At 41.2% G+C, this 20,999-nt stretch overlaps 1 protein-coding gene across 2 annotated transcripts in view; it reads left to right on the forward strand.

The window, feature by feature from the left end:
• SCFD2 (sec1 family domain containing 2) overlaps positions 1–20,999 on the forward strand; it is a 152,223-nt gene that overhangs the window by 28,443 nt on the left and 102,781 nt on the right. For both annotated transcript variants that reach the window (XM_083755685.1, XM_083755686.1), the window contains exon 4: positions 6,847–7,022. In XM_083755685.1, coding sequence (XP_083611811.1) covers positions 6,847–7,022 — 176 coding nt within the window. The remainder of the gene's footprint in view (positions 1–6,846; positions 7,023–20,999) is intronic.

Below are 20,999 nucleotides of genomic sequence, written 5' to 3' on the forward strand. Positions count from 1 at the left end.
TAGTATATTCTCCCTGTTGTGTTCCTATTTTTTAATTTTAAAGGGGGGGGGGGACTTCATCTGGCCAGTGGCCTGAATCCTGGGTTTCCCTGCTCCCAGTCGGCCACTCTTTACAGGTATAATAATAATTAACAATAACAATAAGGTATTATTATTACCCCGCCCATCTGGCTGGGCCTCCCCAGCCACTCTGGGCAGCTTCCAACAAAATATTAAAATACAGTAATGCATCAAACATTAAAAGCTTCCCTAAACAGGGCTCCCTTCAGATGTCTTCTAAAAGTCTGGTAGTTGTTGTTCTCTTTGACATCTGATGGGAAGGCATTCCACAGGGCGGGTGCCACTACCAAGAAGGCCCTCTGCCTGGTTCCCTGAAACTTGGGAAAGGAAGGGAAATTAATTCAATGGGCTTTCTAGGCCCTAATTTGCTGCAGTGCAGTCAATCCCAGCACCAGTGGCCTTGTTCACATTGCCATTCAGCTGATTGCTGGTGACATCAAGTCTACCAAGCTTCTGAAGAATCACGAGTGTACTTTAAGGCTCCTGACTGTGTGTGGGCCAAATCTACCTGTTCCACTCCTTATGTCACACATGTTGTCAGATGTGGGGCAGGTGGATGTCATATCCTCCAACATTTCTCTGATGAAAATAGGGACATCCTATTCTTATTTTACTTTTTATATACCCTACCCATCTGACTGGGTTGCCTCAGCCACTCTGGGCAGTTTCCAACATATATAATAATAATAATAAAACATTAAACATTTTTTTAAAAAACTTCCCTATACAGGGCTGCCTTCAGATGGGTTGGATAACTCCATACCCTCCAACATTTCGCCAGTGAAAATATACATGTCCTGAGGAAAAGCGGGACATTCCAGGATCAAGTCAGAAACTGGGATGGCTTCTGTAAATCCAGGAATGTCACTGGAAAATAGTGACACATGGATGGTCTGGGTTGTGGTTTTGAGGAAACTGCCTTGAAGGCCTTATTAGGCTTCAGGGCCAGAGGTTCCATTTATTTGGCATCTCATAAGTACAAATAATAAATGCTGTGCTGGATTTAACAATGCCAGTTAATTTACAGCGGTGGGAAAATAACCATAGTTTACTGCTGAAGAAAAGCATGGATATTGACTGATGAAACCGAAGGAGATCCTTAAGCGGTCTTTGGATTACAACCTATTTAGGCATTACACACAGGATGGAGGTAGGGTTTCTGTAAGAATAAGGGAAAATTACCATCTTTAGTGGCATGTCCTTGGAGGACGAGGGAACGTCGTTCAGCTGGATGTGATTTGTTGGCCTTAGTTCAGATACCTCTGATGCCGCTTCCAGCTGCAATAAAGCACTGCTTGTCTGAAGTGTATAATCTTGATGTGAACAAAAAAACTGAAACGAAAATAGGCATACTGTCATTAGATTAAATGTATGTACTGACAGATCTGTAATACATATTAGGTTTATGTCTCTAGCTAAATCAATTTTCACTTACCCTTATAAACCACGAAAAATTAGAACTAAAATACTGTTAAATAAAACCTGTGCGGAGACATTTACAAGCCAAATATGCTGGTAGTATGTTATCTTTGCATATTAAATTATGGCTGGCACATGGACACAGAAGGCTTGGCCAACCTTACTTTTTCCTGTAACAAGGGAGTTTGCTGACAATGGTCTTTTTGTTGGCATATCTTCCAACAAAATTTTGAGACTGAAGATACAGCAGGATCCTAATCTCAGTGTTTGTTTCTTTTTAAGATAGAAAATCGAAATACTCAAACTCAAATTCATATCTGAGTATTTTTACATGTCTAGCTGTGGATATATATTTTTAAATAAAGCTAATCTAAGAATAATTAAAGGGAAAGTGTATTGATAAAGTGTTCCCTATACATTCTGAATTCATTTTTGGAGGGGGGAAAGTGCGTCCTATAGGGTGAAAAATACGGTAAGTTTAATCCAATATTTGTAAGTAATATTTACTTTCTTGGTCTCGTGCTCATTTTTATGTTGTTTTGTGTCCCCATGTCAAAATGCAATTTTTATTTTATTTTTTGTTATTATACTGATGGCTGTTGAGTGTTTCCATCTTTAAGGTCGTGCCGTGCTCCAGTATTACATAGAGTGGTTTCAAGACCTACCAAAAAGGATCAGGTAGAAGTTGTGTTTCAGATGTGTAAAAGCCAAAGACATTTGTTGTCAAAAAACTTGTGAAGAATTATAGAAAAAATAATAGACACTATTTTATTAATCAGTAACCCATATGCAGTAACTTGTTAATAGCAACAACAAATCCATGTACTACCTTTCTTTGTTACTTGTATGATGGAGTCATTGTGTGATTCCTGGGTTGGGGTACAATCCTGGTCTCTGGGGTGAGGCTCTGCCTCCAAATACCTGCATGTTTGCACGGTCATCTTGAAGAATGGCTCATGCCCAAGCTTCCATGCAATTGGGACACTCATTGCTATGTAACTGTGTGATAGTATTTATTTACTATATCTATAAATAAATGAAAAGTCTCTCTTTTTCACCTTAATGAACTCTCTTCACTACTACTCCTAACTACAGTGGTTCCTCGGTTTAAGAACAGTCCGGTTTAAGAACAATTTGGTTTACAGACTCCACAAAACCGGAAGTAGTGTCCCGATTTGAGAACTTTACCTCGGTCTAAGAACAGAAGACGCAGGTGGCGCTGTGGGTTAAAGCCTCAGTGCCTAGGACTTGCCGATCGAAAGGTCGGCGGTTCGAATCCCTGCAGCGGGGTGCGCTCCCGCTGCTCGGTCCCAGCGCCTGCCAACCTAGCAGTTCGAAAGCACCTCCGGGTGCAAGTAGATAAATAGGGACCGCTTACCAGCGGGAAGGTAAACGGCGTTTCCGTGTGCGGCTCTGGCTCGCCAGAGCAGCGATGTCACGCTGGCCACGGGACCCGGAAGTGTCTCCGGACAGCGCTGGCCCCCGGCCTCTTGAGTGAGATGGGCGCACAACCCCAGAGTCTGTCAAGACTGGCCCATACGGGCAGGGGTACCTTTACCTTTACCTTTAAGAACAGAAGCCAAATGGTGGAAGGGCACCAGCAGCGGGAGGCCTCATTAGGGAAAGTGCGCCTCAGTTTAAGAACTGTTTTGGTTTAAGAATGGACTTCCGGAATGGATTAAGTTCTTAAACCGAGGTATGACTGTACTTTGCAATGCTCTTGTTCATCCCCTGACATTCCTTGCCAGCATTCTAAAAATACCAGGGTATTACAGTAAGGGGGCCAGCATTACTGCACTGGGATCTTCTGTTCTGCCTCTTAGGTTGCATGCCAGTGCCGAAGCTTTCTAAGGATTTAGAGCTGAAGCATGCAATCCAAAGGGCCATTGGATGTGACTCTTTTGTGGACTCTATGATTTCACAATGCAGGTGGGGGGAATCATATGTACAAAACGTCATGACAGGGTCAAAGAGCAGGCTGGCTCCATAGGAAAGTAAGAGAATAACGAGGAGGTGAAATTGTCCTTGACAACTGAAGTAAACAGAGATGTAGAAGTGAATGTGAGGAACTCCAGACAAAGTTGACACAGCTAATTGAGTCCCAGGGTATACGGTCTGAAGGCACATGAGCCCACCATCTTGCTGAAACTTAAGTGGGTGTGATTTTTCTGGATGGGAGTTTCTGGATAGGTGACTAACTTGGGAACAGCATATAGACTGCCGTAGGTTCTGTGACAGAACAGAGAGAGGATATAAATGTAAGAAAAGAAAAGAAACAAATAATGAACTGATACACCATGTAGCAGCTGATTACACAAAGCGAAAATCCTTGGATGTGTTTACACTTTAAATGACTTGGAATGCAATCCTAGGCCTACTTACCTGGAGTAAAGCCCCACTGAATTCAGTAAGACTGATTAATGCATAGGTGTGGTTAGGATTGTGTTGTTACTACTTAAAGAGGAGGAAAAGAATTCCAGCCACTGAGTTTAGTCAATCCAGCTAAGGATTGGCTAGTGTTGCCAAGGCGTTTGTGTGTGGCATTTTTATGCTTTTCTTCCTAACATGTTTTCCCCTTCTGAAAACACTTATTCAGTACTGGTGCAAAAGCAAAGTATATCTGTCCCTGGCATAATTGCTCCATAAGAGGCAGATCTATGAATCATCATCAGTAAGTCTCTACTTCAAATCTCATATTAGCTGGGGACTCGGTACGTAGATGTAGACAAGCCACACTCTTTCAGCCTTAGCCCCACATCTGGGAATTGGGTACGGGGACCATAACACTAACCAACCATCCAGGGTTGTTAGAATTATAACCAGATAGCGTGTGAGAAAATCTTTGAACACCAGAAAGTGCTATATGAATCCCAAGTATTGTATTTTTTTATTATGGTATTTCTGCAGTCTGGTTTGCTTGCAAAATGGAGAGGAACATAAGGAATCACTTATTGTTGATTGTCAGCTGAAAGCTTGGGGACCTCTGCAATTGAGCATCAACAAAAGCTGGACTGAATCTAACATACTTGGCCAGTCTTGTATCCTTAGGAAAGAGGCCGTATTCAGTTCCTTGAAGTTTACTCCCTATTAATTGGTCCCCAAAGAGATAATTAACTCGATGCATGTTCCAAAATAAAATACCCCATCTATTCAAACACCTTCAGCATTGATGGAGTTTCTCTTTTTTGTCACTTCATTCATCTGTAAAGTCTGGAGGAAAAGATCCACAGTCTTCTTTGGGATACTCAGTTTTAAGAACATGACATTATTAGCACTGATCAATCAATCCTGGAGCACAAAGTTTTCTTGTAATAATGCTTGTCCTACAAAACTACCACAGCCTTAATAAAAGGCCATTACTCATGAGATGTTTTCAACTGTGGTTTAAGTAATCTGAGTACAATGTGCATTGTGTTAGGGATTATAAGTCTGCATGTATGTTTTCAAATGCACCTTTCACAAATATACTTAGTCAAAAAAGCAGAAAGGACCAGGCACCCCACCCCCATTTTCTTTGAGTTCTTTAATGTGAAAAACCACAGCCTACCTCGTTTCAAAAATGTGTGTGCCCTCTGCACCTGGTAGAGTCTATGCACATTTTGTACTTGGGAACCCATAAGTGTAAAGTGTCTCTTGTATGGAGCATCCCTTAAAGAAGTTTAATAAAACGGCCTGGAACAGGGGACAGAGAGAGAGAGTGTGTGTGAAGCAGTGTGAAGTGAGGACATACATTTCCACAAAATAGAAGGAGTGACAAGCACATTCATATAGATGCATAAGGAAGTGAGAAACTTCAAATTGTGTTAAGCATCTATTGCTGTCCTTCATCCTCTTCAATCTGGCTTTAAGTCCTTGCTCTTGGCAGTACTTCAGGAGGATTAATAAGGCTTCTAGTTAAAATCAGGCTTTTTGACTTCACTAAGCTTGGAGATGGGTTACAATATGAACACAGTTTATTGGGCATTGCACCAGCAAAGGCCCGAAGTCAAATGCTCTAGGAAACCACAGACCATGGTGTTCTTCTCCAGTGAACAGCATACTGCAAATGACTTTTCCTCCTAACAGTGGGTGGTATCTTAAGGTTTATGAAATTGAAAGCTATTTTGCACCTTCTCTAAATATAACGTTTTTGAGACGAAGGGGGGGGGGAGGTTTGCACCTTGTGGTTTTTTCTGTGCATGAAGCAGATTCTGAATAAGTAGCAATAGATCATGACTGCTAAGGGTAAAAAAAGAGAAATCACTTATTGCAAAGCATCAGGGTTAATGTTTTCAGACCACTATGTCAATCTGCATGACAGCTTTAAAGGAAATAAATTATAGCATGACTGGGAGTTGAATGTTTAGTCTGAAAACAGACATGGCTGCGGCTGCATTTTTAGCCTTTGTGGGCTCAGCGAAGGACCCTTTTGTCAGCTTTTAGCCATGCGAAAGGGTTGGCAGCTTGAAGCATGTGATATTTTGCTGGCTTTGCCTTGATGTTTTGCAGAGAGTGCTTTTTCTCGTGGAAGGAGACGTGTTGGGAAAGGGAAACTAAACCCAAAGATGTTCATCTTCTCTTGTGAGCACGAGAGCTGCTGTTGAACTTACTGAGATCTGGAATGGATTTTTGCACAGACCTTTGCAACGTTCTGCTAGCAGCTTCTTTCTGCCTGCCAACAGTTCTTTGGATCCCACCTATTATGTTGGAAGGAAGGCATTTCCGAGTTCTGCCTCTAAAAACTCAGTTTGAAGCTGAAGGATGAAACTTGTATGATGCTGGCCCAGCAAGAACGGTGTTCCTCTTGTACACTGATGAAATTAAGAGGGGGGTTTTGGGGTGGGGTGGGGAACATAATTGAAACCATGTATTTTGTTCCAGTTGTTCGAGAAACGTTAAGTGGTAGCGCAATGCATATCATGAGGGCAACAGATGGGATCACCAAGGACACAGGGACCCTTTGCAGGGCGCGTATTTTGCCCTTCCATATGAATGAAAATTGGGCACCCATCGTTTTCTTTTGTTGCCTAGTCAACCCACTACAACCATCAGATTCGCACAACAAATGCAGTGGCAGTTCATAAACATCTGTTTTTGGTCAACTGCGAGTTCCAAAAAGAGGAGACATAGGAGAGTACACACCAACTTTCATACTGCTATGTTTATATGTACATGTTAATTACCAAAATTACTAGATGGTACTATTCCTGGGTAAAGAAAACCATTGTGAATTGGGGAGGGGGGGGAAGGCTTGTTCTGAATGAATAGCTGAGAAAAGACTTTGTCTCTTGCTGGAGCACACTGCAGAAGTATTGCTCGCTATTAGTAACATTTGCTACTTTCATCTACCTGCACACTGTTGAGAAGTGTCTGCAATTCCTTTCACAGGGAGAGTCACCCCTGAGCAGCTCAGCTCACATATCCAACTCTTCAAAAAGAAATTTGAGGCCATTGAGAACCATTGTGGGCTTCTGCAGATTGCCTTGGCTGTTGTGCAGACACTGAAACACCCTCAGAGTGCCAAATGGGACAATTTCCTAGCCTTTGAAAGGCTACTTGTGCAGGTAAGATAAAATGTGAGATTTTTATGTCCTTTCCTCCAAGAAGCTAACAGTGGCACTTTTTAGGTAGGCCACCATCAAGATTCTAGCCAGGCCCCAGCCTTTGCTTCCATTAAAATCTGTAGATTATGCTCTAAACTAAACTTTCTTAAGTTTCCTTGAACTGATTAGAACAGTTAAGCATGTGCTTAAGTCTCACCCATGTAATCAGAACAACTGAGGCTGTAATCCTATAGAACTGACCTATAGATCTTTGAACTGACAAGAGCTTACTATCGAGGAAACATACAGTTATGTACTGAGTTGAATAGGATCCAAAATGCAGCAGTCTGATTGGTCCTAGAACAATAGGATCCAAAATGCAGCAGTCTGATTGGTCCTAGAACAATAGGGTCCAGAATGCAGTAGTCTGATTGGTCCTAGAACAATGCAGCAGTATGATTGGTCTGCAGGAGCCACTCAATCCAGCTTCAGATGGAAGTGAATCCACAACCTCATTGGCCTACAGGAGAATTCCGGAATTAGCCAATCATGTGCAGCCCATTGTATAAATAATGTATATATAGCATATACTTTGGGGAAACTTTCATTTCCTCCTCACCACTATGAGCTGAATAAAGAGCATGAAATCCACTCTCGACTTCGAGTATATTTCACATACATAGGATCAAACTTTTTAAAAAGTTGCCCGGCTTTGGCAAGATTGTGCCAATTGTATATAAAATATGGCTATACCACTTGTAATTTTATTTGAATTAAAAAAAGTAAATACAGGCTCAGCACTGTGCAAAGTCTGCTGAAAAAACAACAGCACTGTGTTGAACTAAATTCTGAGTGAAGGAAAAAAAACGCAGAAGAAGAAAAAGGGCAGAAGGCAAGCAAACATTTTAAAATATACATTTTGATGGTTAGTTGTTACCAAGTCCTTTCTTAATCATACCCATCTCAGGATTTATACCCATTGCCTCCTAACCTTTATAATAGGTTTGGAATTGGAGCCAAAGCAAACTTTAGTCTCTGGCATTATAATTGTATCCTAAGTACACATTCATTTGCTGCAGTCAAATGACAATTATTTTGAATTGCATTATCCATAAGGCTTGCAATTTTCTGAACTAGGACACACAGCCCTATTTCTAGCAGGCAGCGGGTTGTGAAGAGGGAAACTGTGGACCTAAGGGAAAACAAATCTGAGTTTCTAAGTTCAATGCTCAGAAAACATGGCTGTCCTTAGGGAAAGAATCATAGCTTCGTTGCAGAGGCTCAGAACCTAGCCTCTCCAGGTAGACCTGAGAAAGTCTGCTCTCCTGAAACCATAGACAGTTGCTGGCAGTCAGTGTAGACAGTACTGAACTCAATAGTCCACTGGCATGATTACAGCACAAGGACGCTTCCTATGTACTGAATCATAATACATGATGCCAGCTTTCCAAGATGCTTCTTTTCTGCAAGGTGTAAAGTCAGAACTGTGCGATAAAGACTTTGATACACTTCTCTGTCTGCTTAAGATTATTTTTTTAAAGCGTTTATTAATTTCCCAATAAGAACATCCAATTAACTTATCAAATCCAATCCAATAATAAAACAAACTAAAATAAAAAAGTCCAATTGTCTTCCAAATTGTAATAATTTTTTGTTTTGGCTTCCGACGGTCTGAATTCCGAAGCACTTTCAACATCATAGTCATCATCTCATCATCATTAATGTTTTTCATAGTTCCATATCTCAATTTTATCCTCCACGTTTTTTTTAAGACAGTGGAAGAAGACTGGAAGAAATTTAAAATGTATCTCAAAAATTGTTGTAAAATTGAGGAGGGTTAGATGTCAAGGGGTAAGAAGTAGAGAATTACAGCTGTAACTAATAAATTAAAGAAAACTTAATGAAAGGGAATTAAATGGATAAATGGATTGACGGGTTGCTAAAAAATTGTAAAATAAGGATGCAGTGAAAGGGAGGTATGGGGAAGTCGGATGAAAGAAGGTATACGAAAATAAGATTGTGAAATTATACATGTTTGTTTTTGTTTTAGTTTGTCTTTATTATGTGTTGTGCTTGTCTTTTTTGTATGTGTTTAAAAAATTGAATAAAAAAATATTTTTTTAAAAAAAGATTATTTTTTTAAAGCGTTTATTAATTTCCCAGTAAGAACATCCAATTAACATATCAAATCCAATCCAATAATAAAACAAACTAAAATAAAAAAGTCCAATTGTCTTCCAAATTGTAATAATTTTTTGTTTTGGCTTCCGACGGTCTGAATTCCGAAGCACTTTCAACATCATAGTCATCATCTCATCATCATTAATGTTTTTCATAGTTCCATATCTCAATTTTATCCTCCACGTTTTTTAATACAATAAATTGCAAATCAACTGCACTCCTCTAAGTGTTAAAAAGGTAAAGGTACCCCTGCCCGTACGGGCCAGTCTTGACAGACTCTGGGGTTGTGCGCCCATCTCACTTAAGAGGCCAGGGGCCAGCGCCGTCCGGAGACACTTCCGGGTCACGTGGCCAGCGTGACAAAGCTGCATCTGGCGAGCCAGAGCCGCACACAGCCGTTTACCTTCCCGCTGGTAAGCGGTCCCTATTTATCTACTTGCACCCGGAGGTGCTTTCGAACTGCTAGGTTGGCAGGCGCTGGGACCGAGCAGCGGGAGCGCACCCCGCCTCAGGGATTCGAACCGCCGACCTTTCGATCGGCAAGTCCTAGGCACTGAGGCTTTAACCCACAGCGCCACCTGCGTCCCCTCCTCTAAGTGTTAGCTGCTGTTATATACCGGTACACCTAGATTAGTCTTTGTCCCTATAGTGCTCATGGGATTATAATTTTATAGGGCAGACCAGTATGTGCTTCCTGAACTTCCCTGCCCCATTCTCAGTCTGCAAATTTGGGCGAGACAATATGTGCTTTTGAGGGAGACGGGTTTGAAGAATATTCCTTTCTTTAATGGGGGAATTATGCTAGAATTAAATGTTGCTCCTAGGGGCACTTCTGTCACACAACCCCACGTTAAATGTTTTAGAACAGAGACAACATAAAATAACACAAAAGAAGCAATTAAATGGCTGTGTACCACCTCCTGTTAAGATGAGCCACCCGCTAATTGGACCTTCATTTTCTCCAGATTAAGCCAGTCCATTGCAGCCTGCAGACCTCTATTCAGCATGTCTGTATTGGATGAAAATTAGTAGAGTCACTCCAGCATGTTGGTGACCCCCTGGATGCTTGCACCGTGTCATTTCATGTAAAAATCAAACATTGCAAACAAAGTAAAACCCTGTAGCACAAAGTCCACGGGGTACAACCATACCCTATTTTCATCTCCATGAAACAGTTTACCAGGCAAGAATGAAAGCACCAGAATGCTGTGTCCTATCTTCCTCAGTTCTCATTCTGAACAGTTGATCCAGAAGCACACCACACTCAATGGTGGTGGCGTCACCCAACTCCCAGTTCTTTTCCCACTAAAAGGTATCCAGCAGGTTGACCAAGGCTGTTTTGCTGCCAAAACAGAGATGGATGCCAGACTGAACTGCATCCAGATCATCAGTGTCATCCAAGAATTCCAGTACAGCCACCACCATTCAAACACCTTGCCCAGAGAGGGAAGATTTATGGCCTGTTGATAGCTGTTGCAGACTTCTGGGTCCAGGGGTGATTTCTTAGGAATATCAGTTGTTAGCAGCAGGGACCACTATTAGCAGGGAACATGATGATCTGATTGAGAATCCTAATACAATGTGTCATGGGGAAACTTAAGTAAGGGGGAAATGCATTTTTCCTCCATCTGTGAGCTCCTTCTCCTCTTGTACACCATCTCCCGATGCATTTTATAGACTCTGCAGTTTTCTAGATTAGGGCTGCTGCAATAATCTGTGCTTCCTAAAAACATAAACTTTCTGGGGAAAAATTCTTAGCGTTCAATCAGGAATGGGCAACCACATGCACTTGACGTGTCGCACGCCGTGGAACATGCTAATGTGTTATTATTTTTGTGCGGTGTGCACACATCACGTGGTATGTGCACATCATGCACACGTCACCACAGAATATTGAGCTCTTTGTGCCAGCTAATACCTCCTTGCTGGTTATCTTGAGTCACCCACTCAGCCAAATTCCAGCATATGGGAGAGAAACAAGATGTACTAAATAGCTTATATGGTGACCTATTTAATCTGAAAAAACATATTTTGTGCAGATAGACACTCTTAAAAGGCAAGGCATTTTAAGGATTGCCTTGAGAGAGAAACAGGTTTACACAAGTTGCAAATTGCTGAATATCTGCAAGGCATTTTTGAATGATTAGAATCACACATTGATATTACTATAGCCAATTTTAGAGGTACACCATCATCTTATAAGGAAGAGGCAAATGTGTGTCACATCTGGTGAACATCTAGAGACTTTCTGAAAAACATCATCACATTTTTTTGCGCTTGGAAGTATGCACTAATGCCCTTGAGTTAGCTTCTCCTGCTATGACTGTTTTGAAATTGCAAAACTTCCAAAGATAACAGGAACATGTTTCACATAATTGGGAGCGATTGCTTTGCGATGGATGTCCTCATGTGTTTTTGTATCCCAACGTTGGTTGACATTTCGTGCCTTGAAAATACATCATGGATGCCATTCTTGTGTTTGTGGAGGGATTTTAGCTGCTTTCCCCTTGACCCGAAGAGGAATCAGTTGAGCTAATACTCCAATCCAAAATTCATTGGGCAGGATCCAAAAGAGCTGCTTCCGACCAGGCCCAAGGGTTTGCAGAAACCCAGTGGAGTTTTTGAGTCCTTTTCTTTCAATAGCTGACTCCACACTGGTCTTTTTACGGTTGCAGTTTCAAAAGCAGTTTGTTATGCCATATGGAAAGCTGGAGCGGGTGCTCTGTTTTGAAGAAAAACAACCCTAATGCCCCCATTGAGTATACAGAACTATGCTCAAGAACTATACAATGATGATGATGATTCTGGCTATATTATGGGGGGTGGGATGTTTACCATAAAATCTAGATACTTGTTTTTTGCTTCTATACTCTAGATACAGATTATCTTCTTTTTGAGAAATGTTAACATTCTTGAAACTGATTGTACTATAGTTTTAAACAACTGCTTTTTCAACCCACAAGCAAAGCCAACTACCCCGGCCACAATCTTCATCTTATCTGCTCACCAAAAGAAAAATTGTTCCCTCCTGTATGTGTGCAGTCTATATGGAACAAAAAGAAGACGCAGCAAAACTGCCCTTCAGGGCAGAATTTCATGGTTGTTCAACAGCTTTGAATGCAGGACTTGTGAGGCATTTGCAGGGTGGACTTGATCAGCAGCTGAAACACTTAACCACTCCCATAGATGCCTGTTCTCCTACTGATAGGACTTTTCCCCCTCCTTGCTTCCAGTTTCTGAGACCATGTAGAAATAAAATAATTTAATATGCCCACCGCAGGCAGGAATCGGCAGGGGAGGAATGGTAGGCTGGAAAATGTTTTAAGCACCTCCTCTGTCCTGATAATTTCCCCCTACAGTTGATCTTTCAAATGAGGAACCCTGGATTTCCCAGTAAAGTCTACTTTTGCCCTTAGACTGTGTCCTTTCTATTTTCATTTAAAGTCTGTACAGATATACGGTCTATCTATGTTCATTTACCCTGCCCCTTCAATAGATTTTACAGATTTAACACTGCGAATTTCAGTCTGTTTAAAGTGTTAGATGTTTTCTTGTTCATTGTATTTGTTTTATGTTGCACACTACCCTGAAGTCTGACATGAGGAAGGGCTGTATAAAAGTGTTTTAACATGTATGATCTGTCTGCTTTGAAAAGGCGCTGAACCCACAGTGGTGGGTCATTTCACGAGCATCTTTCTCAGCTTAGCTTTGAAATGGGGCAACTCTCCTATTGATTTTCAGCGATTATTACAAGGTAGCATCGAGAGTGTTTCAATATTAGAGAACGGAATGATTCCTGCTTGGCTAGAATTATCCCTGCAACCAGGATAAGAAACATCACCATTGCACTGAATAGATTTCATTTTCTTTTAGGGATGTCAGAACATAACCAAATCAGATTAATTACATAGTATCATGATTTCATCACATCCAGTACCTGAACTCCGCTTGGCAGGGTTCACTTAAGAAGGAAAAAGAGGACTGAAACAGTGCCTGTAAATACCGGTAGTTTTGAGGAGCCATGTAAAAGGCAAAAATAATCACTTTTGAATAGGTTTCCCTGCTCTTGAAATAGTTACTTTTGAGGACATTGAGAGAGAACATTTGGCTCAGCTCTAGTTTTGATTACTTGGTTTTGATTCCTAACTGTTTTCATGGAAGAATGGCAGCAAAATTTGAGAACAGTGTACTTTCCCCTCATTCTTCTTCCTATTATGTAGAGCAAAGTTAAAGTTTGCCCTGATATCTGTTTACACTTTATCCTCAGGTGCAAGTAACACAATCTTATTTGGGCACGCAGAATGCGAAGCCAAAACTTAAAGCACGTTTGGTTGGTGTAGACTGACAAAGTAAGGACAGGAAAAAAATCTTGCTCCTGATTTAATAATAAACTTGAATTCCCTTTTGCAGCATGACTTTTGACATAGCAAGAAGTCCAAAATGAAAACCAGAGTGGAGTGAACGTCTTGAAAGAAATGTGCCTTCAATTAGCCCTTGCAAAGGCGCTTTCTCTGGTAAAAAACTTCAGGTTGAAAGGTTCACGCACACGACTTCAGCTTGGTTCTTGCAGCTTATTTGGAATTTTGGGCTATTCAAGCATATATCTCTGTACAGTTAATGTCAGGGGCTCCCAGTAACATAACTTCAGTCAAACCAAACCATATTTCACCTTTCATTATCTCATTGAATATTTCAGTTTTGAGTTGCAAGACATCTCAAGATGCTAACCTCTCTCTTTCTCTCTCTATCCCTTTCACATTAATTATTTTTGTTGATCACATATAGACCTAACATATGTGCCAGACAGAAGAAATGTAGAATAATGTCCATGTCCTAAAACTATTGTATTTTAAAAGATTTTTAAGCTATCAAATCTGCAGCAAGAATGCACATTTGCCAAGCAACCTTTTCCTTCTAATTTTGGTTTATGCATGTAGGAAACCAGGAGTACAGAATATTGTGTTCATACTTGTTAACTATCCTTCTTGAGCCAGGCATCCTTGATGCCCGGTGCTAAGAAGTGTGGCCATGTAGGTTCAAGTATTTTCACCTGGAACTTTAAACCCTACATGGATAGGAAGAACTACACAACTGTGTATAAAAAATGGGATTCAGGTTGTGCTTCCCAAAATGCAATGTTATCTCCAGCAAGACAGTTTAGAAACTGTATGGTGTTTCAAAGGTAGCTTCCAATATGGCCTGGAGATCTGCTGTTCAAAGGAGAACTGGGAAAGCTGATTTCAGGTCATTGGTCTACTTAAGTCTACACTTACTGTAGTCTACACCTACTGACACTACTTCTCCAGGATTTCAGACCTGGATCTCTCCAAGATCTACCTGGAGATGCTGGGATTAAACCTGGATCATTCTGGGGGTAAAGCAGATGTTCATCTACCAAGCAACATCTGTCAGTAAGTCAGTAAGCCCACTGGACAGTAAGTCAGTAAGCCCCTGCAGCCAATCAGAAGCCGCTGAAACATCATCAGATGTTTGGGTTCCAAAAGAACGTTCGCAAACTGGAACAATCACTTCTAGGTTTGTGGCGTTTGGGAGGCAAAACATCCGAGTTCCAGGGCGTTTGGGATCCAAGGTACGACTATCTCCAAATACCTGAAGAAGCAGATATTTTTAGCCAGGCATTGGAAACTTGCTAATGTAGCCGTCTGTACCTCCAACCACACTGTGCAGATGGAATAAAGAAGTAGAGCTTGCTGCCTACATATTGAGGACACCAAGCCCTAAACCCCTGATAACCACGCCCAACGTCTTCATGTAGATGTTAAAAGGCATTGGAGAATTAATGGAAGTGAGGGAAGTCACAACACAACTTTTTAAGGGGAAAAACAGGATTCTGCGCTCTCTAGAAACAGCCCTGCAGGTAGCAACAAAACCCTTGTATCACAACATCTCCATCTCCCAGTCCCAAAATGGATGAGATTATCAAGGAAGATCACTAGGGTCACAGTTTCCCTTTCTCTCAATATAGATCATCCACCAGAGAACACTAAAGCCATCCTAGCTCTTTGGAACTGGGTCTAGATGGGGGGGGGGGAATACTGAAGGAGTAATATTCCTGAAAAGCTTGTCAGTATAGATGTAGAAGAATGTTCCCTGCCCACAGTACGTTCCATCACTGTCACTTGCATTTCCTCTTCTGTTAATTGAGTTGGCCTCTGGGCATCCTCTCTGAAGGATTCATGCTCACTGATCAAGCTTGCATTTCAATTTCCAGGAAATGAAGCTAGATGCAAATGAACGTAGCAAATTCCACAAATAAATAGAACAAATTGTGTGATTGCCAACCTTCTTGTTCTACATTTCCGATACAGATAAATGCCCCAAGGAAGATTTAGCTTATACCTTTGCAAATGTAAGAACATCTCTTCCCTGCTGCCTGCCTCCTCATCTTCCCTATGTTTGAAAAAATAAGTAAGAATTTTCTGGTGTAGGGAGATGTTCTTTTGCTCTTTTGAAGTAGATGTCTGAATGGAACTTCTTATTAAGCCCTGACCTTGGTGCCCCGCAAAGCAGCAAGAAAGATCCTTGTACGTAATAGCACTGCTCTGAGTTTTCATGAGACCGAATTATTGCTACAAATAAAGTACTGGAAGAAGGCACAAAAAATATTTACTGAACCTTCTTGCCTTCTACTTCTTCATCTGCTGCCAGCTTGATTGCAGCTGCTTAGACATTTTTAACTTGGAAGGGTATTTTCCATATATAATCTCAGCCAATGAGAAATCTTGTGTAGACCAGAGATGGGAAGGTGTGGCCCTACAATTTTGTTGGACAGCAACTTATGTCAACCCTAATCAATGACCATGCTGGGTGGGAGAAACATGATTTGTTCCAGCAGGGGCAGATGAAGGTGTCCAATTGGAGGAAAGGGATAAAAATGTAAAATAATAATAATCTAGAAGACTGGTGATGAGTTAGCATGTGATGTGGTCCCACAGTTGTAGTTGGATCAGATCCTTGATACTTTAACCCTCCTGCACAGCTCTCAAATACTTTGATAACTGAATGTTGCTTAGATTAAATTTATAAATGCACACTGTAAAACAGGTTATTTTTTAAAACAACAACTCAACTTTTGTGTTTCCCTGATGGCCCGTTAGCCTATTTTTATACTCAATAAACATGAATGGGTGGGCTGGGGTTTGTGGTTTAATCATGTAACAGTTGTTCACTCTCCTTCCTCCTGTGCAAGCTTCAGAGAATCAGGGACTTGGGAAGAGATCCTATCAGCCAATTAGTGCTGCAGAAATTACGAACACTAAGCATTCTTGTTTGTGCTAAAACATATGCCCTTTGTCCATTATAGAGATGCATCAGATGACTGATTCGAGTGTCAAGTCCTGGCAATGAGGGTGTTGTTGTTGTTGTTGCTTCCCGAAAGGGAGTGAAAAGCATTTGAGATGGGGATTTCAGTGTGCCAGTTGGTTTCCTTGCTGAACACTTCTGCCAAGGGTTATGAAGCATAAAACCACACCATTGTTTGGAAGAAAACTGCCACAGTGTCTGTGCAGTGTTTTGCTCCATTTCCTTAAAGACTGCTCCCACCCCACAAGGACGAAGTATATTGTACCCTTATGTTTTCTAACTTTCAAAGCTTGTATCCCAGGTTGATTCACTGAATTGTTTTTCAGAGCATAGTTGGCTTATGCGTGAGTGTATGCATAGAATATCCTCTGCTTTGCGCCTTAAGAATTAATAACCCTATTCCGTTTAAATGAAATGAGACTGAAGAGTGTTCTGCTGAAGTTCAGCATCAGTTTTGTTGTTTTCGTGAATTTTTTTTGACAAGATGAAACTCAGTACACAGGAATCTTGTCTCTTTCCTCCTTCCAACCTATCTTACAGTTTAGCAACTTAGTGCAATACTGCCATCTTATGGTTGGGAAGGTAGAATGGTCTCTCGGACAAATTGTGTCTGCATACTCACACTTGCATTCAGAGAGAGAGAGAGAGAGGGAGAAAGAGGGAGATTTGAGGAGGTTAAAATTAACTAGCAGTTATTTCAGTTTCATGGTGCCACTCTTAACATAGCTTTCATTATGTTCCACATATTTGTGCAATGCACAAGAGTGTGCAACTAATTGCTTTGTGCTTGTCTTTTCCAATTAATCACTGCTGAAACAATAAGGAGCAGAATCTTAGGCGATACAAAGAATTGCAATTTGGTCTATCGTCTCCTGTGGTGGTTTTGTGTTTTGAACAGTAAGCACGAGTCTCTTAGTACAAAAATCCGTTGAACAGAATGTTTGTTGGCTTTCTTCCAAGTCAAATAAAGCCGCCTGCAAAATCTTCTCTCCGCTTTCTGTGCCGAGACAATAAAGCTCAGCCCTGTTTAAGGGTTTGAGAGTAATTTTGCATGTGCGAGTTGTTTCCTAGTGCTTTGTAAATTTCTGTATTTGGGATTGGGATTGTTTCATTTTTAACAGTAGTTGGTGACATTCTTGTTGGTAGGGCACCATTTCTGCAATGGCATAACAAATCAAACTCCACTTATCACATGAATCATTGTTAAAGTCAGCAGTAATCCAGTGTGTAAAATCTACCCGTAAAAGCTGGGAGGAGGGAGTGAGGATCAAACCTGGAACACATTAAATTAGTTCCAGTATGTCCAGGGCAAGGCTCTGCATTGCTTGCTTAAGCAGGCAAAGCGGAAACAGGCAGTTTATAACAAGCAGTCTGGTTCAAGAACAGTGGGGTTCATTTGAAAAAGATTTATATCCCTCACTTACATAAACATTACAAATGCAGGCTGCAAGTAGGGAGGCAAATCTTTATCGAAATCTTTCTTAAGAACTTTTTCATTGTGAATAAAACGGACAGCATGTACTCTTGTTTGAAGATTCGCCAGTATTTGCACAATAATCTTTTTGGTGTTCTTGGCTAATTAAAACACTTTTCTTGTCTTCTTTTTTTTTTTTTTTTGCACAGCTATAGCAGACCACCTACCATTAATTTTCTTTTTTTGTTGAAAGCATTATAATTTGACAGGAGCAGAGAAGCAGAGAACAGTCAGCAGTTCTTCCTTGCTTTGATTGCTATACAGAAATTTCGTTTTCAGTTTTAAGGGGGAAATAACTGTGCGGTCTTTGTCTGTCTATCCGTCTGTCTATCTCTCTCACCCACTCATACACACACACACCTATCTACCTAGTGAGCAAAATGTGGTAGATTTGTTTACTGTGACGTGACATTTTTTAAAACCCTAATAACTTGGGCTGTAAAATGTTAGGAGCCCATGTGTCTTCGGTTTTAATGCCACTCTCACTGTTATGGGCACAGCCAAGTCTCTGTCCTGCAGCTTCCCATCTGTAATAAGGGGAATAACACTACCTACCACTTACCACATGTTTGTAAGAATTACTGGGAAAATTCTTGTGAACATTTTTTAGCGTATCACAATAACAGAGATCCTGCTAGGAGGCTTCTCCTTAAGGTAACAAATCCATGCATCAGTTATGCACCCGTTCTGTAACAATGCACAAAGCATCGGAACAGAATGGTAGACCAGAGAGATGTCCGGTTATTGCTTTGCCAAGATCTCTGAAGCAGGGACTTCTCCTTCATGTAAAGACAGGCTCTGGCAGATTGAGCAGATAAGACCAATCGTGGGGCCCTGCGTTCAAGAAGGTGGTTTCTGCATGTTCTGTAGGGGGAAGTGAGGGGTAGATGGGGTTTGTCAAGCTGGGAGGATAGCCCATCTAGGATAAGGAAAGCTCTGATCCTAAATCTCTGCTGCTTTGCGGGATGCCTTCAGGAGAAGAAAAGGCTAAGGAGTAAACTCTACACAAATCCAGAGTGGAGTCCCTAAGGCAGTTAGATGGTACGTTGTGTGCCTCCTTCTAACAACTACTCCAGCCAAGCTGGTGCCAAATGTATTGCTCTGCTTTTCTTTGCAACATACAGTGATCCCAAGAGCGGGGTCTTGTTGTCTGAGCAGCCTAGGACCTCCATACACACTGTCCAGGCTTGTGCCTTGGGGAAGTCGCTTTGGTGCCGCTAACATGTGGTTAGACTTCGCCCCCAGAGGCACACTCCATTGTTTCTCGAGACAGATGGGTGCCAACAACAGCAGCAGTAGCAACAACAACAACAACAACAACAGGGTACTTCAGGACACTTCTTCTAGATATAATAAGGAGAAAGGGGCAGTATTTCCTACTATAGAAGCCCACATTCATGATACCTATTTACTTTGCACCTCTACTGTGAACAGTATTTGAAAAAGTTGTTTACAGCAAGGTCAAAGTACATATAACACGTACCCTTTCAACACAGTGAGGTTTTTATCTTTCAAAATATCATAAAAATTTAAAATCTAATAAAACTTACTAGCATTAACTGAAATTCCCCAACAGGATGGTTAGTCCTATTAAGGCCCAAGGCCATGGACCACTGTTTGGCTGAAGTACAGTTGGATCAGTTGAGGATGGTGCCGCTCTGATCTGCTATTTTGGGCCCTCTTACATCACAGCTGATCTTTCCAAGTGGTCTCTCTGAAGCACAGGTCATTTGCATGTCCTCAGTCTTTCTCATGGTTAGTTCATGGTCTGGTTCACAGGATCAGTTCCTGATTTAATAAACCAGGACATGCACAACCTGCCCATTGGTGGCTGGAGCTCTTTTGAGAGTGCTTCATTCTTCCCTTTTCAGGAGCAGCTGAACAAGCTGGGATTCAGCTCTTAACCATTGTTTCCTGTTACCTGTGAACCCAGAAACTGTGGTTAGTGGCTTACAAGTCAGGATGTTAAGCCAACTTTAAATCGTGGAACTGGATCAGAAGAAGTGAAATATTTTACTGCTGTTATTATCATTTGTGCGTAGTTCTGATATTTAATGTGGCTTTAAACCTTTTTTCAGTGTTGTAAAGCACTGTGGGAAGATGGTATGTTTTGAACAGCAACATATATATTTATTAAATACACATTAAAAAGTCACTAACCATGATTTACAGGTTTGCACATTCTTAGGAAGTTAGGGTTAATAGCTGAATCCTCACTTAATTTGTGTGAAGGGAAAAGGAAAAGCAGAAAAGAAGCTATATTTGAGTGCATACTACTCGTTCATACTGATCACCCATTGCTATTACTAAGGCTTTCGTGGTGGCTGAGGTTTGCAGTTTGAACTTGGTCATCGTTAACAGCTTCTTAGTTGAGAGTGCAGACTTAAAAGCTCCAACTTTTGCAGATATTCACGCTACAAAATCCCGGCTTCTTGTAAACCTTCTTAGGAGTGCTTTAAAGAAAAACAATGGCCAACTTCTATTCCTGCTGACCCTACACTAAGCCAATCAATTGCAACAAAATACAGTGGTACCTCGGGTTAAGTACTTAATTCGTTCCAGAGGTCCGTTCTTAACCTGAAGCTGTTCTTAACCTGAAGCACCACTTTAGCTAATGGGACCTCCTGCTGCCGCCACACCGCCGGAGCCCAATTTCTGTTCTCATCCCGAAGCAAAGTTCTTAACCCGAGGTACTATTTCTGGGTTAGCGGAGTCTGTAACCTGAAGCGTATGTAACCCAAGGTACCACTGTACCCATAACTTTATGTTTGGTTAATTTGCAAGTGTGCTATAGTCACAAATATAACGACATGCTGCCCAGAAGAGCAACTTGTTGAATTCCACGTGTCTGTGAGAATTTGGAAGATTTGGCATCTGGCAATTATAGGTATTTAATTTGTTATTAGGGGAGGGTCACTTGTTTTTAAGCCTTCCATTTATGGTGTAATAAAGTCAACAACAGAATCTTGACAGGTTCCACTGAGAAGAAACCAGAGCAATCAAGAAGCTTAAAGTTTAAC

This window comes from Podarcis gaigeae (genome assembly GCF_964106915.1).
Source record: "Podarcis gaigeae genome assembly, chromosome: 9".
NCBI classification, from domain to species: Eukaryota; Metazoa; Chordata; class Lepidosauria; order Squamata; family Lacertidae; genus Podarcis; species Podarcis gaigeae.